The 27,995-nt window shown below is 46.1% G+C and overlaps 5 protein-coding genes across 5 annotated transcripts; 3 read left to right on the top strand and 2 right to left on the bottom strand.

Moving 5' to 3' along the window:
* Positions 1 to 10,519: 10,519 nt before the first annotated feature.
* Positions 10,520 to 11,692, top strand: GGS25DRAFT_520511 (uncharacterized protein; the record flags this gene model as incomplete). The annotated part of the gene is made up of 2 exons (XM_049263891.1): positions 10,520 to 10,886; positions 11,610 to 11,692. The coding sequence occupies 2 exons, from the start codon at positions 10,520 to 10,522 to the stop codon at positions 11,690 to 11,692; spliced, it is 450 nt and encodes a 149-aa protein (XP_049117682.1).
* Positions 11,693 to 16,179: 4,487 nt separating this feature from the next.
* Positions 16,180 to 19,682, bottom strand: GGS25DRAFT_485865 (K+/H+ antiporter 1). Its single transcript, XM_049260582.1, has 4 exons — positions 19,125 to 19,682; positions 18,286 to 19,027; positions 17,897 to 18,234; positions 16,180 to 17,842 (listed from the first exon to the last, which is right to left on the bottom strand). Exons 1-4 carry the CDS (start codon positions 19,293 to 19,295, stop codon positions 16,397 to 16,399), a joined length of 2,697 nt encoding a protein of 898 aa, XP_049117681.1. The 5' UTR covers positions 19,296 to 19,682; the 3' UTR covers positions 16,180 to 16,396.
* A 1,582-nt stretch (positions 19,683 to 21,264) lies between these two features.
* Positions 21,265 to 23,441, top strand: GGS25DRAFT_229248 (uncharacterized protein). The gene is made up of 3 exons (XM_049257009.1): positions 21,265 to 21,544; positions 21,604 to 23,327; positions 23,380 to 23,441. The coding sequence occupies exon 2, from the start codon at positions 21,625 to 21,627 to the stop codon at positions 23,044 to 23,046; it is 1,422 nt and encodes a 473-aa protein (XP_049117680.1). The 5' UTR covers positions 21,265 to 21,544; positions 21,604 to 21,624; the 3' UTR covers positions 23,047 to 23,327; positions 23,380 to 23,441.
* Positions 23,442 to 23,821: 380 nt separating this feature from the next.
* On the bottom strand, positions 23,822 to 24,912 carry GGS25DRAFT_513891 (aromatic compound dioxygenase; the record flags this gene model as incomplete). Its single annotated transcript, XM_049262929.1, has 3 exons — positions 23,822 to 24,022; positions 24,095 to 24,530; positions 24,614 to 24,912. The coding sequence occupies 3 exons, from the start codon at positions 24,910 to 24,912 to the stop codon at positions 23,822 to 23,824; spliced, it is 936 nt and encodes a 311-aa protein (XP_049117679.1).
* A 1,607-nt stretch (positions 24,913 to 26,519) lies between these two features.
* GGS25DRAFT_520507 (3-carboxy-cis,cis-mucoante lactonizing enzyme) lies at positions 26,520 to 27,739 on the top strand (the record flags this gene model as incomplete). The annotated part of the gene is made up of 3 exons (XM_049263890.1): positions 26,520 to 26,666; positions 26,733 to 26,841; positions 26,910 to 27,739. 3 exons carry the CDS (start codon positions 26,520 to 26,522, stop codon positions 27,737 to 27,739), a joined length of 1,086 nt encoding a protein of 361 aa, XP_049117678.1.
* Positions 27,740 to 27,995: the final 256 nt, after the last annotated feature.

Raw genomic sequence — 27,995 nt, 5'->3', positions numbered from 1 at the left:
TCCGTACATAGCAATGTTGTCGTCGACTCGACGATGTAGTCTCTAGGTGTGTGTGTGTGTATGTGGATGTGGATGTGGATGTGGATGTGGATGTGGATGTATATGTGTGTATAAGACGAACAAAGTAATAAGCAGAGTGTTGAAACGGATATCTGATACTATATATAATATAGTAGTAGACAGTCGATTGATTACCTGAGAACTTAACAAACACTACCGATCTGGCTGGTAACTTGGTGGGACACTTGAATAAAGCAAGGTTGAGAAGCGGGAGGGATGATTTAATATATAGAAGACCTTCTCTCAGCTAAGGAAGCTGTGTTCGAGATGGACTGCGTGTGAGCCCCCATCCATTCTTCGAGGAAGGGACTTGCTTGGCCTTAGCCTGGGCCGGGGTTACTTGGGTGCCTGCGTACCTGGGTACAGTTGAAAGTCAATACCTACATCATGCATGGATGTGTAGCTTGAGCCTGGTACCATGTACATACCTACATAGGTACATCTGTACGTACATACGTAGATACGTATCTATTCTGCGAGCATGGATACACAGCTTTTGAACAGGCATGGAAATGCGAGGAGGGCCTGCTTGTGCTTGATTGCATGTTCCGCTCTTTCGCTGTAACCTCGTCCGGGGGGAGTGGGGTGCGAGTAGAGGGTGTAAGTGTCAGTCAGTGCCTGCAGCCAGTCAGTACATATCTGCAGTCAGGACCTGTTCGACCTGTCTGCAGTATGGTTGACATTGGTTGTGTGTGCAGATGTACCGGGTACATGTTGTTCGTTAACCACTAACTAGGTACATGTGCGCTGTGTTGCGTGGGAGTGAGAACTAGAGCTGTCAGTGCAGAGAGAATATTGAAGGCAAAGAGGAGCATTGAAGAACTTGAAGGTAAGAGGTAGCGGCCGATCGATCCATGGATAGGTCATTGACGTTTCCTAGTGTATATACTTTGTACTTTGAGGTTATGAGGGTACTATGTAAGTTAGGGGTTTATGGGAAAGAGGGGTTAACTATATTGTAGACTACCCTACCTAGGGTAGGTAGGGTAGGTAGGGTAGGTAACTAATGGAATTAGTTATGGACAGAACAAATGTATGTACATACATGTCCATGTTCCAACAAATTTACCAGTCGACGGACTTTGTGCTCAATTTGCCCGAATTTCCAAGTTATGTACCATAGTATCACTTTATTCCACTAAAAGCGGCGAGACACGTTCTCCACAGCTGGCACTCCCTGGTACAAACCTTGTCCTTTCGTAGGGCTGGCGCTCTTGTTAAACATAGGCTATTGGGGACTGGTATTTACGAGCCGTATGACTAGCCGTTATTAGGTTATTAGATTGGCTTAGCAACAATTAATGCCCATGCAAAAAAAGCCAATACAGTGGATAGGTCACTTAATAAAACCTGCCCAGGTACCTATCAGTTATTAAAGTGATCGATAGGGTTCTGAAGTCAACAGACTTCGTGCCAAGTTAAAAAAAGAACATGATACCCAAATTAGGCAGCGAAGAACTTTTCCCCAACTTAGTCTAGCGTACGTCTAGTGTAGGGGCAGATAAGAGAAGGAAAAGAAGAAAAAAATCGGAACCTCTTCCTTTTTTCTTGTCTTTTATGTTAGTTATTTCCTTTCAATGTCAAATTCTATTTCCAAGTACTCACGAATCATACCTACTAACCTGGTTGCCTGAATATATATGTATCTAGGGATTTCTGTTTCACTCACATGTGCAGTCTTTTAGGAAAAGCCACCCGTACGTTGGCCACTCGCAGAGAAGAATTGTGTGGAAACTTGGAAGCCTAAACTCGGATCCTTCACTCCCTCCCTTTTGCAGGGTTCTCTCCGATCGTCTATGCACGGGCGACCCAGCTTTCAATTTAGATCACCACAATCGTCGAGTCTCAAATGTGATTTTGAGAATTTACCGGGCAGAGCAAAGAATGCATGTAGGTACATAACTATCACTGAGGATGTAACTGCACCACGAACAAAAGCTTTGTGTATCGATAATCAATGTGTTCATTGTCGTCGTCATATTTCTTGATTATGATTAATTATGATTATAATTCAAATCATGGTACTGCGTATTTGCGACGACTGACTGACTGTTATAGCTTGATAAGTACTATGTAGGCTGTGCTATCTTTTTAAGGGGGGAAGTGAAGCTGAACCTATTAAGGCGCATGTATATTGGGGCTGGGTTGGGTCACGCTGTGGAGAAGCAAAAGGGTTCAAAGTTGAAGCAACTAAATAATAGGTACAGTACATATGGTCTTCGATTACAGAGATAGGCAACGGGTATTCCATAGCTGAGTGCCTTACGGCGGTATCAATCCTTCGAGAATAACGTATAGAAGGAGGCTTAGACATTCGGAACACAGCTCGGAGAAACAGCAAGACATTTGGTTTCAGAAACCATTAATGGGCAAAACATTGAAGCCTACAACGAGGTACCTACCTACATATCCTAGTAGGTATTGTATTGTACCTCAGTGCCATCATTTTAAGCCCTCATAACGTGGGATAACTTGAAGTTAGGTATGTATTCGTATCTACTATCTACATATATGTAGCTGTCAAGGTCCAGGCCCCAGGGAATATTGTTAGCACGTGCTTTATAAGTGCCTATTTTTGGCACAGACTATTTACCAAGCTCTTTTTCCGATTTCTAATTGGCTACTAGTTAATTCACTCACCTCCTCCCCGTTTAAGCTAGGTACCGTTGATATTTTCTAGAAGCCTACGACGGCCCTACGTAAGTACCAGTTGACGGTTGTAACATAGTAACATTGTAACATTGAAACATTGAAACATTGAGTTACAGATTGATACTTTTACATACCTGGGGTACCTGTCACATATCTTGCCAAACGCTCGTGGTCCTAGTCGGTACATGGCATTTAAACTCTCATGATCTTAATCAACACTAGATTTCTGATATGCATGCTCATTCGTTAAAAATAATAATTGCAAGAAGGATTTGGAATTATTGTATAGCTCTCATTATAATAATGCATTTGCTCCGATACACTTCCACCAATCAAGACCCCCCTTTCCGTTGCCTCCTTATCCAGCCTTGTCCATCCCGAACATTGAAACTTCAGCACATGCACATGCCACATGGCTCTTGTGTACGTAGGTACTACTAGTAGTAGTACCCAGGCACCTAGGCATGCATCAAATTACGCCGTATCTTTGCGTATCGATTGGCTTGATCATTTTGAGAATATCAAATCTACACCACAACATTGAAACATCGTCTAGGACTTGTTAGCATCATGTTTTAACAAGGTTTCCAAAGTTTCTTCTAAACTTCTTTCACACTGTATAAAGGTGATATTTACGATAAAGCACGTGGAAAAGGGCCGATGCTTCTTCATTATTTTCATACCCACCTACCGTGATGGCGCCAGCTATGTAGGTACGGTTGGCTCAGGCCAAACGTCAAAAACATTTTGAGTCCATTTAAATCATAATTATAGTACTCGCCATCTATCATAGGTATGTATTTAAACCATCACGAACAACGCCATGTCTAGGTACGCATGGCTATCCAATTCCCCTCAACCCTACCCGAGCTTGGGGGTTTGGTCCTCGTGGGGACCCCGTGTCTTCACCAAGTGTGAACAGACTGGATCTAGGTAAGTGTAACTAGTGTAGGTTGGGGTTGCGGTGGATACCAAAGCCGCAGTACACTATGTAGATCTCATACCTTTCCGAATTAGTTTCGTGATGATTGTAGGTAGGTGAACGTTGAATCGTTCTTTTTATACGGCCTTGGCTGACGCGAGAATCCAGCCAGTCGCGTGGTATTGCTGACGCTACCCTTTCACAGGTACCAACACAACATAAGCCGCCCGCTATCTCGGGCTCGGCCCCTCGAGTCAAACGTGGACGAAGTTTAAGGTTCTTACTTGCCAAGAACCCTGCCTCTGCGGAGGGCTTTACAGCAGCGGCACGTACATACATACATGTACAAGGTGCACCCTGCGTAATAGGCGTGATTCTTACGAGGACAAATCAGAGCTTCGGCTCAGGTCACAGCCGTTACCAAAGATCTCAGTGAAGAACCGACATGTAAGATCTTATCCAAACCACTCACACCCATTTGGGAGAGCTGACTTTGTTTACAGACAATACCGATACCACAGACGCGCTAGGTGATGGCCCACTTCTGTTTCTGACACTGAGTGCCGATGGCGGTAATCTCGAGGGAGGAAGGATACTAGTATCGCTCTCAGGCCATCGGAAATGATCGTTCGGCTCTTGCACGGGGCTAAGCTAACCTCGCAAAGTCCTAGATTTATCATGGGAGATGACCACCGTCCCAACGTCGATCCCAACTGAATCCCTCCTCCCAATAGTTGATAAGTGTAGAGGCGCTTCAGGCGACTGGTTGGCCCCCAGATGCGCGACCTAGCCGAATAGGGAAGTGTGTTAGGTAGCCCTACGCGCTGCATACTTCGCATGCACCTCCTGCGGGATCGACACCCACCGTACTCATGTAAATGAACTTCTAGACTCCCGAAATATCCGGGAATAAGATGCTTCCCCCGCCCTACATCCCGCGTCCTAGGATTACCAACGCGCGTCTTCCTTAAGGAGCATATGAAACTACCAAGCACGGAGAAACGGCCAAGCTACGTCCGTTGCCAACATGAACCATAGAAGGAAATCATACCTAGACGCTTTATTTAGCAAGCAGTTTGTAACTCGACATATTGGAAGTTAGGTAATATATGAGGAATAAGATGAGATATAGGATTTTGCCGCTGAAGATAATAGTAGTATTATTTGGAGAGGAGAGAGTTTCGTCGAAGGGTGGTTTCAGGGGCGAACATGACACTCCGACTCGCTTACCTAGCAGTTGATTCTATTTCTTCCGAAGGTCCCTATCGCTGGGGCAACATTCTCGAAGCCCCCTTAGGCGAAGTCCAGTTTGGGATCGTCTCATGTCGAGAAGGTTGATAGGATGACAACGAAATGGCCCCCATATTTCCCCAATGTACATACATACTTACCTACATGCATTCATAACTACCTACATACATATGTACTATACTATATCGTACCTAGTTCGCGTCATGGGACAGGTCACCCTACGTATAATAGGTACCCATAGCAGCAATATGGTGAGAGAATTAAAAGGCGCAGATATTGCACAGCCCTTGTTGTCTCCGTTTTTGGTGTCTACTGTGTTAATTAGTTCAAGTAATCAGTTTCTAGTAAAAAGGTGGTTGCTGGGTCCAGTGCGATGTACGGATGTGTGTATGAGTGTATGAGTGTATGTGTAGGTATGTAGGTAAATTGTTATGAGCAACATTGAATGTGGATTTGAATTTGATGTTGATTTGATGTTGATTTGATAGCAGATACGGGGGGATGTAATAGACTATAGAAGGTACATATGTACATATTTAGTTAGAGCAGGGTCGCATTCAAGTTACGGCTTTTAGCTTTAGCTCCTGCCCGCAATTGAAGGATCCAACAACAAACATTGAACATAATTGAACATAATTGAACATAAGGCGGCAGCTAAATTAATTTGGGTTAAATACATTGGATTCTTTCAATGTTAGCCATACAAAAGTATTAATAATCTGCACCCCTTGTAAGTAGTATACTAATCTACACTAATACACAGTACAGGCTGTACAGCACCTAGTACATGTAATTACCTAGTACTATGCAGTAGGTAGTTAAACTGTTAGCTGCTAGCATCTGAAGATTGATGGCTAATGTTCCTTCTCTTTACTTACCTGTTATGGAATAAAATACGACAATGATGCCATGCGCCTCCGCCATCATCGTATCCCATGCACAGCAGACATGATTCCGCCGCACATCGACCGCACCTCGACCGCACCGCGACCGCCAAAAGACGATATACCTAGTATGTAATTCACCTACATAGTAGTACCCAGTAGTTAATGGGAATTGCACTAACCTACGGATTTGAATACGCCGGGTGACTAACATTTTTCGTGTTCTGCAGGTGTACATACTGGCATTTCCATAGTTAACAGCCACAAACCTGTGAAAGTTGGTTATTTCAATAAAAAAATTCCACATCGTCCGTGACTACCTACCTAATGTACGTTGGTTGGCAGATAGTTATGGCTGCATTATGTATGGGAAACATGGAAACTTAATTATTAATCCTGTATCAACTGTCTGGAAACGAAGGTGAATGGGCTGCTTTACTGAACCCGTGCCTGTGGTCTTGGGTCCCGCCAAGACTGCGTCCCGTCTGAGAAAGGACCCCCAACTTTCTCTAGCATCACACCACTAGTTATGTAGTTATTCTGATTTGAAGTGTATGTAATTACTATGTAGGTAGGTATGTAAATGGGCAAATTATAATAAAAGCAACACACGCTAGTAGTCACCTACGCCCTGTAGCATACATACATAATGATGATACATTATAGGTAGGGGGTGTATGGATAAAGGGCCTTGAAGGATCAATCCATCTAGGGTCTATCCAAGATGTATGTACCTTTTTTAGGTATCCGGTACCTTCATTCACAGATGCGCCGAGTTCTGGCCTTCTCTTTAGACTGTCTGTCCATAGGGCTGAGATGACTACTTATCCGCATATTATTGCCGTTAAATGTCATAACTATAACTGTCAGACAGCATCCCATCGGTCCCTCCATCTATTAAACAAGGCTAAGGACATCGGCATCGGCATAGGAAATTCAAAGCCCGAATATTGGCTACCAAATGGAAAAAGCTGGGTATAGCTACCTAGTAGTTAGGGATCTGTGGGGTGAAATCATTCGAGATGGGTAGGTTGTCTCATCGCAAGAAGTTACCTGTGATGGCGTCAAACACCTATCACCTATCTTCGTCGCAGTTGTTGAAATACCAGTCCCCGCAGTCGTAGCCGCACTACCAAGCAACCCAGCAAGGAAGCAAATACCGTATATTTTCGGCATTATGGTCCTCTTGTTAGCTCCACTTATTAATGCGCTTTACCTAATTAGGGTGATTTACCCCAAGGTTTATTCAACTACACCTCATTTCGGAGGGATTCTTATCCGATTCCAACAATATGAGCACGCAATGTCACGTGTCAGCACGTGATACCTGCTCTCCAATATCTACGTTTTTCTGTTATTTCTTGATAAATGTATGGATATTTAAAGCTTCTTAATTAATGCATAACACTTTAAACCTATCCTTATTGAAAAAACACAAAAATAAGATAGGTAGAATTATGATCACGTGGACTTTGATAACACTAATACTAGAGCCTCAGCACTGAACTAACCACATTGGGCAAGGCGCACAAATAAGTGGAGCTAACAAGAGGACCATAATGCCGAAAATATACGGTAGTGCTGCCAATAGCCAGACCATACCAACAGCAGCAGCCTTGGATAGTCCGAGGTCTGGTATAGTATAGTACATACATACTACATATCAATGGCCTTCAGCAACGAACCCGAGAAGAAGGTTACAGCACTAAAACATTTAGCGGTCTGAATATAAATTAAATTGACGCATGGGATGCGACGTGGAACAACGGTGTGGTACCGGTACCTAAGTGAGTATGTTTTTTTTAATGTATTAATCATCAATTTCCGACGGTTTACGTACCAACACCTTCAATTCTCCCCCCTTTCAAGCGGTTAGTTGTGGGGATGACTAGCAAGGTCCTACCAGGCTACCGCCATCTTTATTCGCGCTAATTAGCAAACCTTGGGAAAGTAGCGGATTCTTGTTCTTCGGTGTCGCCGCTCACGCGCATGACTAGTAGCCATAGGGCTGAAGAAAAGGTGCTTAATATCTTTTAACTATTTGTTACCCGCCTATCAGAGAGCAGCATTCCGTACCCCTCTTTGCCTAAAATCAGCTATAGATGTCATTATCGAGATATGTAGCCTAGGTTATGGGGTTCAAAATCACTAAATTTACAGTTCTGAGAACGTTGGAACTAGGGAACGGTATGTACATCTGTAACCTAGTTCTTTAGTCCTTAGATCTTACTGAGCTTCTATTTGTGGAAATGCGACTACTATCTATATACCTTAGATACCTAACAATTGAATTGCGCTAGCGGTAATGAATGAATGACCCTCGAACAATTTGAAGGTTGGAGGTATCGCGAAATGAGGCATTGTGCGGCTCTTTGACTCCGAGCTTCGCCCAGAACACCAGCAAAACTTGTAGCAATTATTTGCGCGTTATTGCCAATCGACGCTCTGAGAATTGATTGTTAATAAGCTCCCATGTGACATGGCCTGTTACGAATTCGGATTTAACCAGCCCGCCATCCAGCTAGGTATGTACGTACTACGCATGACTTTCCAAGGCAACGACATCAGGGGCGGCTGGCCCAATCAGATCCGACGATAACTTGGGTTACAATCGCGAGTGCCAATTCGCTATTTGAACTTGCCCATGCACATGACAAATCCCGAATATTAACGAACCCCAGACGCCAGACGGCTTCTGGCATCGGTGGTCGACCGACCTTCGTACGATTATTGATCATGTTCCGCGGATCTATTGTCCTGGACAACTGAAGCCTAGAACTATCGAGTAGAATTATCGATATAAAGACTTCGCAAACTCCTTCCCCAGGAATTGGTTGGCGGCGGCGCTAAGACAATAAGTGTATCGGCGTTACACCAAAGGCGTTCCTTGGCCATTGACGTCGTCGGATACGGCAATGAGCGGGCTCTTTGGCTTCACCCTACTACCGCTTCTCCACGGCTAGTAATATACGTTGCTCTTTTAAGCCAAATGCATAATATATTTATGCCTTCTGGTGCTATTAGTGATTTTACCGTGTACTTATTGTTATGAATGCTACTAGGTGCTCTCAAGATTCGCATACTATTCCACGGATGTATCCACTTTGTGTAATGGCCGCTGAAACGTTTGTCTTGAGGCTCATTACTATTCCTTTAGGTAGGAGATCGATATCAGATGTTTTAACCTAATACCTACTACGTACCCTAGATATTATGCCCTTGTTTAGTTATGCATGGTATTGATTGCACCATACCTATAACCCCTGGCAAGGAAGATGTACTTACCGTAATAACTCTATAATTTATACTTTCTTATGTACATGATTGATCGGCATGACGATGATGATAGGGCTGGATATCAGGTACATATGTATGTATTTTGTTTGATATCTCGACATACATCATATTGATAGGTCTTTACGATGTAGGGCAGCTCCCGAGACAGTATGTACCTTACACTTACTAGGGTCAACACTCTGGTAGCTATGAGCAATACATGTACCTACATCATAATGTACCTACATATGTAGATTCATTAAGAACGTCAAATTGTTAGCATGTAATCAATTGAGGTTAAATTATTCCCCGTAACGAAATGGATGTCTCATCGACATGGACATGCTGGGCATCACATCGAACTATTTCCTGTGACGGCTGCTGTGTTACATAGGGGACTTTGTAGCGTGACCTCCCCAACTGCAAGCAAGCAAGTCCCTGGGTCATTTTGCTCTTTCCAACTTGGTTGGTTAGGGAGATGGAAAACCTAATACGGCTGCTACAAATGATTCGGGCAGCCAATGACAGCAGAGTTGAATTCCCAAATTGAATCATTGATTGGGAAAGTGGAGACCTTGTCCTATCCTGGGTGCTGCGTGGGTTGCGTGGGTTGTGTGGGTTGTGTGGGTGCGGGATGAGTTTAGGTGGGTTTAGGTGGGTTCTTTGGTCGGCGGCGAAGCACTGCATGAGACCCCGAGTAGCCCACCGCTTTTTGCAGGGGTAGTTTCCTATGTCTGTAAGCTCTTGTATGGGAGACTGGCGGTCGGCCGATACAGCTCGCATGGAGATGTTGCAGGGGTTTCTGGGATATGCAGGGATGAGTGGGAGATCAAGGTAAATACCTAGGTACATACATATCCACTAGCACTACATATGTACCTACCTACACGTACTAGGTACACTAGTAGCCGGCCTGGTTGACCCTGCTAAATCTCAGCCCAACAGACGCACAAAGTGAAAGTCAAATCCCGATCTGCAACACAACCACGTTGTCTGCGCTGTTCATCTACTACATCTACATACTACATCTACATCTACATCTACATCTACATACATACTGTACATTCCTACATACCTACATACCTACATTCCTACATACTCCTCCATACTCCTACATACTCCTACATACAATACTATACAATACTATACAATATTACAATTAACTACAATGCAATACAATACACAAACCCCATGCGTAATCCCAAATCTCCGCCCTGCGGTGACGCGCTTTAGCCTCAGGCGTAACGTGAGGCGCAATATGTCACCTTGCTCCTTTCATTTTTCATCTTGCATTACTTTTTACTTCCCTTTTCTCATTCCTCTGCAGTTTTTGAGCCTCCTTCGGGCAACCTCGCCAAAATCTCAACTCCAATCGCGCCTTGAATCGGGATCGTCCCATATCGTGGGAACACCCAAGACAATGCCAATGCCAATGCTAATGTGAAATGCCAATACCAATTCAGAAGCCTAGAACATGCGTATTCTGCTGTGTCTGGCCGCATATCACCGTACATTTACAGCTCAGCGCAACACAATACTTACCGCCATCTCGGCTGCTCAGCCATCCACCATCTACCATACAACACCCACAACTCGCTATCCTTCTCGTGACTACGCATCCCTTGAGGCGAAACCGCAACGTTTCAGTTTGCCATTTCGGCGGCCACCGCCAGAGTCAGAGCTAGACCACCCGATTTGGGGCTTGGAGTTACTGCTGCTTTCCGCCCTTTCACATTTCGTGCATCAGAACTACGTCACCGAAGCACAGAGTACATCAAGTCACCTCGCCGATACGGATTTCTACCATGTTTACCGGATGGTTTTTATGCCCCTCAGCTACAGTGAGTCCAGAAAAAACTGGAATTAACTAAATACCTCCTGCATATGGCCCCTGTGATTGATATAGCTATCTGATTCTCAAGCGCTACCTAGTGGAGGTAGGTATACTATGTAGTATATTGTATATTGTACAATATATATACTGGAGGTATTATAGATGCCAGGTTTTATCACCTCCAGGGCTGACAGGTTTACTATGCATACGGCGTGGTTCTAGACTTGTTTATCTAATACGGAGAAAGTCATGTCGCCTACTATGTATGCCGTGATCTATCTAATCTCGTACCTTACCCGGTCCCCCGGCCCTAGTAGCCCTATCTTACCGAAATCTACCTCACCACTGAGTCGGAATTCTACAAAAACCTACGGTCAAGCTTGTAGGTCGTCGGCCGTCGGCATGCTTTGCTTTATCCGTGTGGCATTGAATAACCTCACTTACCTGGGTAGCTAACAACAGCCTCACGGTGGCGTCTCGTCGGTAACCATTCATGCCCTTAATTTTCAACGAAGCCCAAATAGTTAGGGATCATTGCCGAGACCTTCAATTGCACCTGTGTGGCACGTCGGATGTAGTGAGGCGGCCATTTCACTTCCTTATAATTAGCCATAACATACGACGCAGCCGACGTAAACGCTGTAAAGAGTTATAATTTCTCTTTACAATAAAGCGAAGAAAAATACACTAAATCCATACGTATAGGTACCCAATCTAACTACAACAATAGCAGGTGTTGCTTTGACCAGCGCAAACGTTTATCATCTCGAAACACGATCGTCGTCAGCTCGGTCCGATCCGCGCTTCCGATAAGCCCGGTATATCCACGTGCAAGTAAGAAATAAGAAGAAAAACTGGATTAGTTATTCAGCATTGCTGTTCTCTTCCGCATTTTTCTTCAGCAGCTTTGATGATACCTGAGATACTTTGTCTATCAACGAGCTAGCCCGTAAAACCTGCCCGTTTAGGCCAGTCTCTCCGGTGGCTTCGGTCTTTAGAAATATTGGGGGCCGAAAGCTGTTGGCGCTGGAACCATTCCGCCCTCGCGCAAGCCCCCTGAGGAAGGCTAGTCCACTGACGATCTCTATCTGGAGAAACAAAACATCAGCTCCAGGCTTCCCTCAAAAGCCGACACTAGATAGGTAGGAAAGGTAGGAACCCAGAGCCGCGCCAAATGACGGCCCCAAATGATGGCCCCCCCAAATCTACCCATTGTCGTATTCATTACCCAATGTTGGTATTCATTACTCAATGTTGAACTGTTGGAACTGTTGGCCGTGTCGTCTGGGACTAATATAGCATGATCCACTGTCTACTATGTATAATTTGTGAGCAGCAACCCCTGGGCATCATCCGGGGGCTGTCGTCAGAACTCTTTTTCTTCTCCATCAGCAATCCAGGGCTAGCAAGGGCTAGCAAGGGCTACCAACCCTCGGCAGACCTAAGCCTTGTTGTTGTGGGTAAAATTAACGTGGATGTCGTTTAACATGAAATCAGGGACCCGATGTTTTCTGTTGTTAGGCTGAAGGATAACCAACATTCCTGGAAGTTGGGGCCGTTTTGCTCTTCTTGAATTACTTATCATGATGACGAACTAAAATAGGATTTTGTAACTTGTAGTTGCATGCCATGCTTGCACACTTCCCTACTTCCCTACTTCCTCATTTATACCCTGTTTAAGAAGTCGAAATGCTACTACATACATACTATGTATTCCTTTCCCAGGGTAGAGCTTTTCGAAGGCAACCTTGCCGCGCTCGTGGAATACTACTGGATTCGGAGTCTCGACCTCGGACCCGAGTCCAAGTCTTGATATAGTCCCAATACGCAGATAGATCAGATCACACACACACACACACACACACACACACACACACACACAGAGAGAGAGAGATCAACGTAGCAAAGGAACATACGAAACCCACCTTGGCTAATCAGGTGAACACTTGGAACAGCCCTGGAGGACCCTTTTTCACCTTTGCACACTTACAAATCCACATTCCTTCAGCGGCTGTAGTAGTACGATGAAATCACAAATTGCGTGTACGGCACAGCGCAAAAGCCGAGAGACCCAGTTCTACATAGTTAGTAACTAGTATCTATCGCATCATAAGGTCCGTCGAAGGCCGAGATCTTCAACTCCAAGGTCTAAGGCACTGTATGCAGTGCAACATCAACCTGTTTCCTAAACGTCCTGAAAGGGAAGCAGCACACCTTTGCTACTTATTCCTCTTTTTGACATGCATGTTATGTAGGTAGGTATGGGAAATCTGGCTGCCTATCTACTACCTATGCAAGCCACCAAGAACTACTCTCCTATGGTAGTATCCATACGCAAGCTTCGTAAAAAGCGATTCGATATCAACCGACTACCCCAAAAGCGTGCCCGTCACCCTCCGATCCCGAATGCGAGGGCACTTTGGGAATTGTATTGTACATAGTAGTTGGATAGTTGGTTAATAGTGCGGAAAAGGAGATAGATGGTACTTGTACATAGAACTCGGTGAACTACCAGGTAGGGTTTCAGATCTAGCCACGAGGACACCTTGTCCTGCTTCTTCTTCTTCTTTTTTCAGCCCCCTTCGGAGTTGGGCGATAGATTATTACCTAGTATCCATCCATCCATCCATCCATAAAGCCGTGGCTTCGTGGGGTTGAGAAACATTGAAAAAAAGCTGGTGCCATCTTTTTCGCCTATCCGCGGAAGTACATTTTGGCTTGGCCCTTTTCGGCGCTATTCCGGTGCAGGGCAGCTAACTAATACCTATACTATACACGTATATACCCACATTCTCTCTCATAATAGACTTAAGTTATGTAGACTTAGACTTACTTACATGTAAGAGCAAAAAGACGTTAAACTAGAAATGACACATACATACATACATACATACATACATAGATCTATAAACGTTCTGATGCATCGTAACACAAAAAGACTTGCACTGTCTTGGACTCATGTTTCTACACTAACCTGACCTTAGGGATCTATGTACAATACACTACTATAAGTCTGCTTGCTACCAGGTGCCTGATTTGACCTTGACAAGACTTTTGGAACTTGTTTATTAGTTATTCAAGTCTCCATCGGCGTTCGGACGAACCACAAAAAAAACGCCATGTTGTTCCTCCGACCGACCGAAAATAGTTCATGCTCATGCTGTGTAACACCGTCGAAGCTTCCAAGGAACATTTCCGCCCTACCTACTAACTAGGTACCTACTAGGTGTGTATGTATTGTGCCTACAGTGCCTACCTACTGTAGCTCCAGGGGGTGGGCGCTGTTGATGATGAATGATGATGATGTCTTGTATGATAGTTACCTGATACTGTCTCAAAATTCTCTACATACGAGGCTCCTATACGGTTTTCTATGAACAGGGAAGGCGAGAGAGAGAGAGAGAGAGAAAGGTTCAATAAAAAGAAAAAGAAGAAAAGAAAAACGTAGAAGAGAGGCGCTACCCTTCACTGGCACGGGATAGGTGTAGGCAGCTCGCTCCAAGAAACAGCCATTTGTACGCCACCAAGGTTTGCTTGCCCCCTTTTCAGCTATTCTCATAGGTAGATAGGGTAGGTAGGTGATGCACTTGTCAGGTCATGGCAGGCGACGCCTCTTTTTCCCTCTGGGTGACCTACACCAGTAGGTACTATTACTATTATTGGTGATATCTAGGTAATTATAATCGGTCCCATGGCAGCAAGTGATTCCTCCTTTTCTCCGCGGAGGATGAAATCTAAGGTATCCCACGTGGTTCAGGGGTAGGTTGTACAATAGCAGCAACGGCGGCGGCGGCGACGATGGTTATTATCTCTCTACGTGGGTAGGTGTCTACCTAGTAGTATGTCGTCAACTCGCTTCATCAAACCCCTGACCCATCCAGCTAATGCTATGTATGTAGAATGGCCAGCCAGCCATGAGTCAGCCGGGTAGGTTTCTCGTCTAATTATCCTCATGTCTGAATGTGTATCATCCGGCACATTTGAACTGCACGATCAAAAGCCACGTGCGTCCCACGCTAAGGATCGGGGGCCGTGTGTGTATGCATGTTGGTTGACGCTGTTGTCGGTGTTGGCGATGGTGATGATGATGCTTGTATCATCCCGCTCTGAATAGACTCCCTCAATGTATATAGGGTTAATTAGGTAGGTACCTAGCTTAGGCAACCTATGTAAGTCATTTCATGTATGTAAGGCATACAGGTACACCCGCCAGGTGCTTTATTTAGAGATCTAGAGAACTTAATTACCTACCTAGGTATGATGAGACCCCAGGCAAGAACGTTGGCTACCTACTACCTAGGTAGCTGACCATTTATTAGACCACCACTCCTCGCAGCCGACGGCTGCGCCGCTGGCGGCAGTAACGAATGCTGTGAGATGGAGGGCGGTAAAAGTGTGTTATTTTTTTCTGAAACCAACGCCACCATGGTCAGAAGAATAGGTCGGTTGCGTAAGATGACCAAGATTTGGTTTGTTGGTCCTATGCTGGATCGTCGCCAGTACCTAGCAACTAAGTGATTTTTGCGCATCCCACAGGATTCCCCAGCTGCCCGTTCCTGATCGGCGCTTCGCTGATCGATGGGCTTCTGCTCGTGAGCCTTCCTGTCACTCAATAAAACGTTTATAGACCCCGTGTAGGCAGGTAGGTAAGGTACCCAAAGTACTCAGGATTAATTGATTAGGTATATTGAATACCAAACCTAACTAGGTAGGACTGATACCTTTTACGATACTTGTACATATTTGGCCACATGGCTATGACACATGGACGCGGATGCTAAAAATGAACCAGGGATTGGGGTCCTGAGTTATGTAAATGTACACTCGTTTGAAGTGGCTTGGGTGGAATAGGGGGCGAAATGTAAATAGTGAACATGCCACCACTGTTCGAAGCCTACGCTAATGACTACCCCTATACTATCTGACTTGTTCTGATATCTTCCAATATGGAGGTTGATGTGGTGCTTCTTACCTACAATCAGATTCTTATATAAATATAATGTCTCGGAAGCACGTTGGATACCTAGATGCCACGTGCGATTCTCGTGGGTCGTTGATATTAATTAGGTAGCTACTTAAGTACCTGGGTAGGTAAGAACCCTATCTGATGTAAGGTATGACATAAATGTAGGTACCGAACCAGCGGGTTGGAATAGTTCTATAGGGCTGATGACGGCTGACGTGCTGACAATCTGTCGGGCCCTGGCAGAAGACGGGTCAGATGAGGTGTCATTTTTTCTTACTCGACAAAAATCTAGTCAGCCAAGCGGGAAAGGGGCATGCAAGTAACAAAATATCTTCCTCACGTGGCTATAGAATATTACGCTTCGTCATACGAAGAGTATTATGTCCTCGGAAACAGAACAGCCCCAGTCTAATGGGAAAATAACACATCATTATCTGGCAGGTGGGGCTAGATGGTATATCCTATTCATCGTATCTTTCATATAGTCTCATCCCTATAACACGTAGTTCGAGTAATCCAAGTTCCCATAATTAATTCATTCCAGTACAAAATTATTGCTCAAATCCCGAACCACCAGCCTGGATGACCAGTACGCTAGCCTTCAGGTCGTTCATAGCCATGGCCTGGCCTAACACTCCTACTGTCTTCTGCATATCGTATTCTGTACTTTTCTGGTCTGCGGTGCGTGGCGTTGCAGGAAACCTGGGATGTCTACGCCCAACGACAACAATGTCACCTGCATTATTCGAGTTCTTCCCCACAGTCTCCCGTGCCAAATCGGTTGCTTGCTTTACTGCTGCGCTGGGGGCGACTGAATGCTCCGTGAATGTTATTCGGCCGGCCAGATCGGGCGAAAGGTTAGATTGTAACGTAGCGAGAATTGAAATATCCTGTGCTGTGACGCCGGTGTTAATAGCAGCTTTTGAATAGGAGGCTGACGCGGTGGGATCAAGGTTGCCCTCTGTAGTGGTAGCAATCTCATCGTCGGCTTCGGAGCAGTCTAAGTAAGCGATGGTGACAGTGATTAGAGGGTTTTTGGCGAGCTGAAGAATGAAGCGTAGTGCAACTTGATCATCGATTCCTCCGACATAGGGGAAGAAGATCTTGTGCGATTTGTCGGCTAGAGGAAGTAGAGTGGTGTCCTTTTGGCTACGCATGGATACCGTACTGACGGTCCGCGAAATACCAGGACGGCCCTTTGGCGCAACACCACCGAACCCATTGCCAATAAATATTCCAGTATTGCAGGCAGCCTTAGATAGTGTCGTCTGTATGAAATCCAGATGAGACTTTCCGGTAAAACGGTCCTCTGAAGAAAATTTGGATGGAATCGACTGGTCATCTTTATTGCTCCCGGCTTCGCTCCAGGGGATGAGCACAAAGTCAGATTCCTGGAGCAAAGCTTGCGTCACGACCGTTTGGGCATATGAATCCTCGGGCGCGATGACCACTTTACCGGATACTGCTACATCATGTAGGCGAGAGAACGTACGAAACGCGTTCACTACTGGATCTCGCAGAGAATAGTCATCGGCTTCGGCGACCTTCATGACAGATGATGTACGCTCGGTGAGCTCAACAATGCGCAGAGCATGCACCTCAAGAGACCGCTTGCGTAGAACAGGAACCTTACTAGTGTTCTCACTAGGACCGGAGCTAGACGTCTCCTCCGATTTTGGAGTTACTTTCTCATCCCCTAAAAGAGACACAAACGTGAAAACACTCGGAAGACTATCCAAGCGAAGGTAAACCAGGAGGCGATGTATCTTGGCATCTTGTACTTCCGTGAGGGACCTTGACTGGGTTGCATCCTCGGATTGTATCGGCTTTCCATCCCAATCAATCTCGCCACGCTTCCACTGATCTAACTTCTTTATGTACCAATGGGGATAGAGCCACTTAGTTAAGGGGCTTGTGGCGACGGTAGTGACCAGAGCCATGACCACGAACATGGTAAATGTCTTTTGGGACAAAATCCTTGCCTGGAGACCGATGTTCTAAATATTGGTTAGCATTTGCGCCCGTTCATTCTACCGAAGATCGCAACGTACAAGCACGATGAGTTCAACTAAGCCTTTGCAACTCATCAAGACGCCTATTGCAAAACTTTCCCTCCAAACGAGGTTCATTGCCTTGGCGGCTAGTGTGCCACCAATGATTTTGCCGGCAAAGGCTATCACGATGATAGCAATGACATAACCCCAAGTTTTACCGTCATTGAGGAGGCCAAGATCGGTGCTCAGACCAGAAAGGGCAAAGTACAAGGGTAAGAAGAGAACGGTCACGAGGTCTTCAATCTTTTCAGTGACTTGGATGGCGAAACCAGCATCGTGCGGGCAGATCAAGCCGACCAAGAAACCACCAAAAATGGCGTGCACACCAATGATACCTAATTTAGGTCAGTGACAAGGTTGGGAATGGCATCTGAGGGGTTTCTTACTTGTGAACCAAGCTGAGACAAGGACCAGGAGAAGAGTGACAGCAATCATGCCTTGAGACGGGCCATTCTGTATGCTACCTGTCCTTCTCAAGAGCCAGTGGAAGGCAGGCTTAACAGCAAATACCAAAAATAGAACCCAGCCAGCTGCGACCAAAAGCACCCAGAGAGCAGTCAAGCCGGAGCCGTTGTTAACCAATGCAACGCAGAGGGCAAGGAGGACCCAGCCCACGACATCATTACCAACACCGGCGGCCAGAACGGTAACACCAACTGGAGTACTTAGTATATTCAGCTCGGTCAGGATACGACACAATACGGGAAAAGCGGTGATAGCCAAAGCAGTTCCGATAAATAAGGCGTACACGCCAAAATTGATGTCGGCGGTGGTGCCATCATCATGAAAGTTATTAAATAAGCCCCAGGCGATGGCACATCCTAGACCGAAGGGTAGGACCATACCAGCTATGCCGACACTCAAAGCAACGCGCCAATTGGAAGTGAACATGCGGATATCGACCTCGAGGCCGATAAGGAAGAGAAACAAGAGAAGACCGAGATTAGCAGCATTGTTTAAAACGGGCAAGGAGGCAGTTGGGAAGATAGCCTCTCGGAAACCTGGAATGCGAGAGAAGACTGAAGGACCCAAAATGATGCCACCGATGACCTCGGCTATGACGCGAGGTTGTCCTAAGAAGGACAATGGGTAGTGAAGTATGCGACATAGTATGATAATAATGCCAGCCTAGATGATGATGATGATGATGAGTAAATGTAGATATATATTTACAAACATGGTAAGTAGAGATATTGGGTAAGTAAGGAGATAGATAGTTAGGTACCTGAATGATAAAGAGTTGTATCGGATTTGAAGGGAGGTACGTATTGGGCAGAATGCCCTCTAAGATACCTCCTTGAGGACTTGGACCAGCAGTGGTGGTGGCTGCTGCAGCGGCGGTGACAGTTATGGTGTGCAGCAAGGTGGTCGTCGCGGTTGGATTGACTGTAGCCATGGCGCTGTAGATTATGGGCTATTCAGCCCCCTGCGCCCCTAATGGTCTTTTACTTTGGATAGTGTCAATTCGTCAAAAGAATTGACCCTTAAACCTCATCCAAGGTAAAAGAAAATCATAAATAAAAAGGTATAAAAAGGTAGTTAAAAGTCAACGTGTCGCGGAAGGATCATGTAATTATTAAGTTGCGATAGTCCTTGACAAGGTGATCACGGGCCAGTTGACAAGGGATACCTTTTAGAAGGGCAGGTGCGCAAGATGCGCAAGATGCGCAAGGTGCGCCAGGTAAGCCTGGAAAACAATGGGTTAGTGAGGCTCGGCGGTCTAGGTACAGGTCCCGGCCTTGCTAAAAACATCCAAGGATATGCTCGGACTATGACACCTGAACCCACCCCAGATAGAGACCAAGCAGCTGAAGGTGCGGGGGATTGACATTGGAAACGAACTTGCCATGCCCAACCCAGGTAAGTAGGTACAGTACCAAGCAAATTTGGGGTAAGTGCTAAGAACAATGACATCAATTCCAGTCTTTGAAACTTTGAAAGAACATTGAAGGGAGATACGATGTAGGTACTACTATATACACCTGACATACCTAACTTCGAATGTTACATATGTATGTGCATAAGGTAAGTACGAGATCGACTTTCAATAAATATGGATAGTACTAACTTGCCCTCGTAAGCATCGCAGAACATCCAAACAAGCTATTTCTATTCCCCAGCTTAAGGTCGGTATCCGACCTAGATACAGCCGGAGTCCGATGCTGCGGTGTAGCATACCTCAATAGCTATGTACATTAACCTAGGAAGATATATGGACCCAGTAATTACCTACCTAGGTACAACTTGTAAATATATCAATACTCTAGATAGTACCTAACCTTAATAAGATATGATTGGCCTGCATGTGGTTGATCGTCGTTGCGTGCTTGCTTTGAATCAAGTCATGTACATACATGTAACCAATCGTTGCTTATCCTCGACTGACCCATTTCCCTAATTGAGAAACTGTGTGTTTATGAGAGAATGTTGTTGATAGTTGTCGTAGGTTAAGGGCTTTGGCATTGGGTTGCTCTCCGGAATCTTTTTTGGAAAGGGGCTAGTTATTTTCTTCTTTGTAAGTGGCGGATGGTAAACTGTCGAAAACATCAATCTACTTACTGTAACTAGGAAATATGTATTATTATACAATTGCTCTTACCCGAAAATGCATCAAAAGATATTACATTAGAGAGAAGGATCAAGGGACTAGGTTAAGCGATTATATAATTACGTATGTACTATGTACCGTCAGTGTCTTGAATCTTAATGGCTGGTTCGAGTTCAACGTCCAAGTCAAGCACATACTACATACTACATAATGCACCTACCCGAGGCATGTAAACACCTTTGAACTTATCTACTTATTATAAATCAAATTCTAGGACAGGAGCATTTGCATAACTCTACCAGTAGCTCTACCAATCATTATATCATGTAGGAAGAGAAGGTGAGAGACGTGGCGGAATCTATGCATGTTCCTGCCTCCTTCGACATAGTTATTTCGATGTCTTCAGATGTCATGACACCAACATTGAATTCATGGCGAACTTTAGGTTGCGAACATGCCACGGTTGTTCAGTCTTCAAAGGCAACACATGACATACTTCTTGTGAGGCTAAGGTAGAAGTTCCATGCACCTGTAGCAAGATGATATTACACGGTCAGTCTCTGTTCATGGCGACTACCAACGAACATTCATGGCCATGTCCTTCCAACACCTCCGAGCACATATGATTATGCTAAATAGACAGTGCTATGCCTATGCGGCCGAGTAATTCGCGCTGAAGATGAGAAGGAACTGCTTGCAATGGTCCGAGGTATCCTTTCACACGGCCAAAGTGGCCCGAGTAGCCAAATAGCGAAAGCAAGAGACATCCGAATGTTTGGATAGTCGGACTCTAAGATGAAAGAGCGATGCAATTAACTCGCGATCGCACCCTACAGTAACATTAGCCATTGTCAAGGAGTAATGTGCATCAACTTCAAGGCACACCTGCCATGAGTGTAAGGAGTATAGTCGAGGAAGTCGTCTGCCGGTCAATTCCCTCTACAAAACCCAGTCTCTTCGCTACACCATACCACTCCGAATCTCTCACTCTTAATTATTAACTATAGAGTAAAGTGTCTCAGGAAAGATATATTTTCTTGGCCTTGTCTGTTCGTACACGGGAGTATATCTTCATCATTATTGCTCATTAGCCTTAGGTTAGTAGCTTATTCATCACTTACATTATCATTACCACTTAACCTCCTCCATTCACTAGCAACGGTTTTTCATCTTCACGATGGGTTTTACTTCTCTCATGCTTCTGGCTGGCATGGGCCTAGCTACTACGGTACTAGGTGCCAACCTACCCACTCTCCATACGACGACTTCAGACTCAGGAGACCTGAAGAAACGTAACGTGGCTCAGGCTGCCACTTCACCGGTCATCACTCAGGCACCAAGTCTCGCCTCTGCCAGCCACCCACAACCACGCGGCAAGTGTATTTTCAGCCAGATGCGTTGCAATCAAGACATTCAGGAGATTTGCGACATTGACGGCGAGTGGGCATCATATACCGAGTGCGTACAGTGCTATACCACAGGGAACGCGGTAGGCTGCATCGCTATTCCCTCGGCCACTGTCGTGCCAATCCTTTCTGGTGACCAGCGATGCAATGGCGCCAACATGGAGGTTAACGACAATGGTGTCTGGCGTATAGTAGAGCAATGCTCCGAGTGCTTCGAGTTATCGGAAGGTATAGCCAACTGTATTCCCTTTACCACGACTCTTACCTCCACTCCTATTGTTATTCCTACTACTTCCCCTATTGCTACTCCGTCTCCACTCGCCTGCCATAACACATTTCGCTGCAATGGTAATGTGCAGGAGGTGTGTGGTGCGGACGGGAACTATATCGCTCTTACAGTGTGCGAGAGCTGCACCGAAGAGAGCGGCTTCGTTAACTGTGTGCCTATCGAGGAGCCGGCCAAACCCCACGAAAACGAATGTGTCTCGGGTGATGAACGCTGTAACGGCAATATTCTTGAGGTGTGCGATAACAATGGACATTATATAACCCTACAGACCTGCGCCGAGTGCACCCAAGGCTACGGCATCCCTTACTGCGCACCCATTGAAACGACACCCGCACCAAACGCCTGCGATGTCCTAGGCGCCAAACGCTGCAACGGCAATGCGCTAGAGCAGTGTACAGGCTCTATATTCGTCAAGGTCGCGGATTGTCTCACGTGTCTTGATAGCAATTCAGGCCCCCTTTGCCAAACAACGACGGCGCCATCCCCAACAGCGTCAACCCCGACAACATATCCAACCACAACAACTTACTCAACAGGTGCCCCAACTTACCCAACGAAGAGGGATGAGGAAATACAAGGCCAGCCAACATCTTTGTCATTACCAACTGGCATAAACTTATGCGCTTCCGTTGGTTTCCAGCGCTGCAACGGGAATGCGCTAGAGGTTTGCTCGATCGATCTCGTATACATCAAGGTCTCAGACTGTATTCTTTGTTTGGGCGACGGTGTAGGCAAGGCGAACTGTGTTGCCACTACAACAACTGTTCCATCCTATCCGACGACCTACCCGACAATCTATCCGACGACCTACCCAACGACCTACCCAACGACCTACCCAACCAAGAGGAGCGAGGCAACGGAATCCCCGTCGACGTCTCTGCCATCCCCGGTCATCATCACCTAGGAAGAGCCGTGCTCGGCCGGTGAGGTGCGGTGTAGCGGCGGGGACCGGATCGAAGGATGCACCGCGACGCGCGAGTGGATGGACTTTGGGCCCTGCCCTAGCTGCAAGCAGCTATACAACACCAAGGTCGACTGCAAGTTTGATGATGTCCTTGGGGAGCAGTAGAGACATGTAGTTGTCTAGGTTGGATTTGCTGGCTTTGTTACGTACATGGTTAATGGAGGATGCGGGTTGTTTATTCGTTTTCGGTTTCTGGAAGTCGATGCGGTGGTTGGCTTGCAGTCAGTAGTTAGTAGTTAGTAGACAGTATTAATAACTGTGTATTCGTAAAAGGTACATTAAGACTTAAGTGATGAGTGATTTAATCTTGCTTAGGTGTGTGAATGTGGTTGATCTACTATGTACTTTATAGGTAGGAGTTGATATCAGAATGGCATTATGATCTCCTCTCCTCCAACCCCTTTTTCCAAAGAACGCTTGGAATCCTGAAAAGTTCACATCCAAGCCTGACCTAAACTACCTAGGTTAGGTAGGTATCCATGGATATATGTATGTAGGTATGTAGTAGTAGTAGTAGTTACAGTAGGGCAATGCAAAAAGATCCAATATCCAAAAACGGCAGTCAAGTTCTTGACATATCATCTTCTCATAAACATAGACAAATCCATCCACCCATCCATCTAGCATTAGATAGACACCTACTATCCCAGTAGTAGCTTCAGTCGTTTAATTGTAGATTAGGCAGTGTTTTTTTTTGGTTTTTCTTTTCCCCCATTCAAAACACCTTTCCCTTGTAGTCCTTGGGCGCCAGGATGACGTTGTAGTCGAGCTCGAGCGAGGCCTTGTCGTCGCCGGCGAGGGGCTTGAAGTCGACGACCAGGTCGTCCTTGACGGCGAACACGGTGTCGGTTGCCAGCCACGGGTCCTCCTTGGGGTAGAGCTGCGTGGTGCAGCCCTTGTACTCGGGGTGTGTGACCTGGGGGTGGGGGGTTAGTATGCGACTTGGATTGGTGTCTGATAGGAGGGAGGGGGGGGAAGATTGACTTACCATGATATGGATGTGGGCGGGGCGCATGGGGTGCCTGTCCATCATCTCCAGCAGCTGGTAGGAGGGGCCGTCCCTGGGCAGGGAGTAGGCGGTGGGGTGGTAGCAGTAGAACCAGTACTTGCCGTTCTCGTCGGCGCGGAACTTGCCGCGCAGGTTGTTGGGGGTCTGGTTGTCGGGGTCCTGGAAGTCGTACTTGCCGTTGGCCGAGGCCTGCCAGATGTCGAAGACGGCGTTGGGGATGGGCTTGCCGGTGACGAGGTCGCTGATGACGCCGTGCATGAGCACGACGCGCCCGTTCGGCGCCGGGTTCTGGATGATGGTGGACCCGTTGTCCCGGAACGGCGCGTCGGGCGACCAGAAGGGGCCGAGGATAGCCGAGGATGTCGGGTCGATCTCCTCTTCGGAGATGATCTTGTGTGCGATCTCGTCAACTAGGCTAAAAGGGGGGAAGGGGGAGGTTTCATGTTAGCTTGTAAATTCTTCTGGATTTTGGAACTAAATTGAATTAGGAGCGCTTACGTTTCTAGTCCGAGGATATCGCATAGGCGATGGGACTCGTTTCTCGTCTGTCCTGATTCTGAGTAGACACGACCCACGGAGTTGACGAAGGCGACGCCGGCCAGCCATTCTTCAGTTGTGAGTTCAACTTCGCGAGCGAAATCGTGGATGTGTCGAATCAATGATCCCAAGACAACTCGGTTTCTCTCCGTAGTCTTGGGGCCCATAGTGTCGAGGACATGTTGGGTGAATGTGGGATCGAATCTGGAAGGCTTAGGGGCTTGCGCCGCGTTGGATAAGCCGGTTGCCTCGGGAGCCATCTTGTTCTAAAGACTGTGCGGTGGATGGCGACTTTGTTCTGAAGATAAAGGGGTTTAATGTGTCGAAATGTTGGTGTGTTTGATACGTTGAGGCGTTGTGGTATTGAGATGAGTATTGGGTTAGAGAGAGAGGGAGGAAGATTATGAAGAATGGCCGGGCATTAGCTAGCTAGATATATCTCGTCGAGAGCTACTTATATATCATCTAAACACACGAAAGGAACTAGCAACTAGCACGATAAACGGTACGGTTATTCAGTTTAGGGGTCGTTCGAATCACCTCTAATGTTCATCTTATTGATGTATGTGCAATGGATAATGTGTGATAGGTTAGTTCCGGGCCTGTAAAGAACCCCGCCAAGTTGAAAAAATGGCCCTATACATAATGTATCATCCATTGCTCCCAATAGGTAGGTATGGGTCGGGGTGAACCCACGGCAGCTATAAACTTAGTCTGTCGGGTTATATATCGCCCTCGGGGAGACAAAGGGAAAGATATCCCTATACTAGGTCTAAAAAGGGGGAACTTCTAGAACTCCACTACCTCCAACACTTGGCTCTATCAACCTAAATAAATCGCGGTGGCTTTGTCCAGGGGTATGTAGAGTTAAAGTGTGGATATTGTTAGTATCGTTGATATTGATACAGTGATACTATGAACATACAGTACCTATTAGGTAAGTACTTGATATTATGAATAGCTTCAATGTTCTTTTTATTTTCCTTTATTTCTTTTTGCCTCCAAGTAGAGTCTTTGGTTTGGTGTCGTCATTTTGGTAAACTCATCCCTGGAACTGATTAAGAAAAAGATAATAATTCAGGGTCCAGTAATAAATCCCCCCTGTGGCACGGCCTGGCGGGTTTGAGCTGCGAACGATGGTCATGATGGCGGGGAAACATGGTCGTGATAAAGCATTTATCCGGCATTGCAGCGTGGCAAATGAAAGATCCAGCATGTAGCCAGCCACTCGGTAGCTAATAGGGACCATTATGAATTGTAAACGACGAAATTCCTAACCTCTTTACTTGCTACTTACCTAGCAAGTTGATTACTAGGTGCATTAGGTTGGTAGGGACTATAGGGACTATAGGTACGAATTAGCCCGCCTGCCGTGGCCATCTACCGCTACTGCATAGTGGTGCCGATTAAGGTAAAGAGAAACGTGCTTACTGCGTACAAAAGTATGCATTCTTCCCCACATCGTCGTTCTTTAGGTTCCATAGCAATGGCGTAGTTCAGATATGTAGTGTCAAGAGAATGCAAAGGAAAACGAAAGAGGGGCAAGTTTCATAGGTAGATGATCCAGGTAATTCATAAGGTCCGGGGAATAACTCTGACCCTACTTACCTACTCATACTCATCCACAAAATATTCCAAATCGTATTGCTGCTATAGTGTTATTAGTTGAGATTACATGGAATCAATGGATAATATTATCGCGTGATGGTATTGCTTGAGTGCGCGCGACCGAGCGACGAGACGCTGGAAACCCAATTCTTAGGGACTTCTGGTCGATTGTGGTGTTGAATTGAGGGAAATATTCATGAACACTTGTCCGAGGCTGTTTTCACGTTTATCGCGCGATAGTATAAGAAGATACTCAAAGATGCCGGTTCATCATTTGATGATAGGGACATGGACCCCGCCTGGAGCCATCTTCACCGTGGCTTTCGACGATGAGAAGTTGACTTTAGAACTGGTCAAGAGGACTGAGATTCCTCACGACGAGCCCATCTCATGGATGACTTTCGATGTAAGTAAAGTTCTCTAGGTGTGATTAGGCGCTCTTCATATACTCACATGTCATTGCTGTTATTAGCACACTAAGAAGAACATATACGGCGCGGCCATGAAAAAATGGTCTAGTTTCGCCGTCAAGAGTCCTACCGAGATCGTCCATGAAGCTTCGCATCCCATGAACCACGACCGTAAGTTTTGCATTGGTCAGACACCAACCTTATCTGATTGATAGCTGACCCTTACTTTCAACATGCAGCGCAGGCAAGCTTGGCTACAACTAATACACGTGCTATCTTCCTGCTTGCCGCCAAGCAGCCACCGTACGCAGTGTACTGCAACCCGTTTTACCTGCACGCTGGTCATGGGACTGTTTTTTCCGTGTCTTCGACCGGAGCGCTCGACAAGGACATACAGCATTACCCATACCAACCCAACACGGGCATCCATGGCATGGTGTTCGACCCAACGGAAACCTACCTTTACTCGGCCGACTTGAAGGCGAACAAGCTATGGGTACACAAGAAGGCAGAAACGGGAGATGTGGAGCTGGTGGGGAGCGTTGACGCGCCGGGCCCGAAAGACCATCCTCGCTGGGTGGCCATGCATCCCACGGGTAATTACTTATACGCCCTGATGGAAGCCGGTAACCGACTCTGCGAGTACGTTATCGACCCGGCAACGCACATACCTATATACACGCACCATTCGTATCCCCTAATCCCACCGGGAATTCCTAAACATGATACAATGTACAGGAGTGACGTATGCTCGCTCACGAAGTCGGGAAAATATCTATTCGCAACGAGTCGAGCCAACAGTTTTGATCTGCAGGGCTACATAGCAGCGTTTCGGTTACGGGACTGCGGGTCGATCGAGAAGCAGATCTGCTTGAATCCTACGCCGACGAGCGGGGGACATAGCAACGCAGTAGTTCCCTGCGACTGGAGCGATGAGTGGGTGGCTATCACGGATGACCAGGATGGCTGGATTGAGATTTATCGATGGAAAGACGAGTTTCTGGGTCGGGTTGCAAGGTGTAGGATTCCCGAACCAGGATTTGGCATGAACGCTATCTGGTACGACTGAATAGATAGTTCCAAGGTTATCTTAGGGATTGTACATATGTAAGATGGAGATCAAGGAGGTTGGATACTATGTACGGAATTTATAGATGCACGAATCAGTGTTGTTGGATGACAGTCCAAGATAGTCCAAGATGCTATGAATGTAACAAACAAATGCAGCAAATGCAGCAAATGCAGCAAATGCATAACGAACCAGGGTAGCTTCTGCCCCACCTTTAGGTTACTCTGGGTGCCGTGTGCCGTAGACTCTAGAGTCG

Source organism: Hypoxylon fragiforme (genome assembly GCF_022984875.1).
Source record: "Hypoxylon fragiforme strain CBS 206.31 chromosome Unknown GGS25scaffold_4, whole genome shotgun sequence".
NCBI classification, from domain to species: Eukaryota; Fungi; Ascomycota; class Sordariomycetes; order Xylariales; family Hypoxylaceae; genus Hypoxylon; species Hypoxylon fragiforme.
The sequence above is the reverse complement of the archived record's forward strand: the minus strand, read 5'-3'. Positions and strand labels throughout refer to the sequence as shown.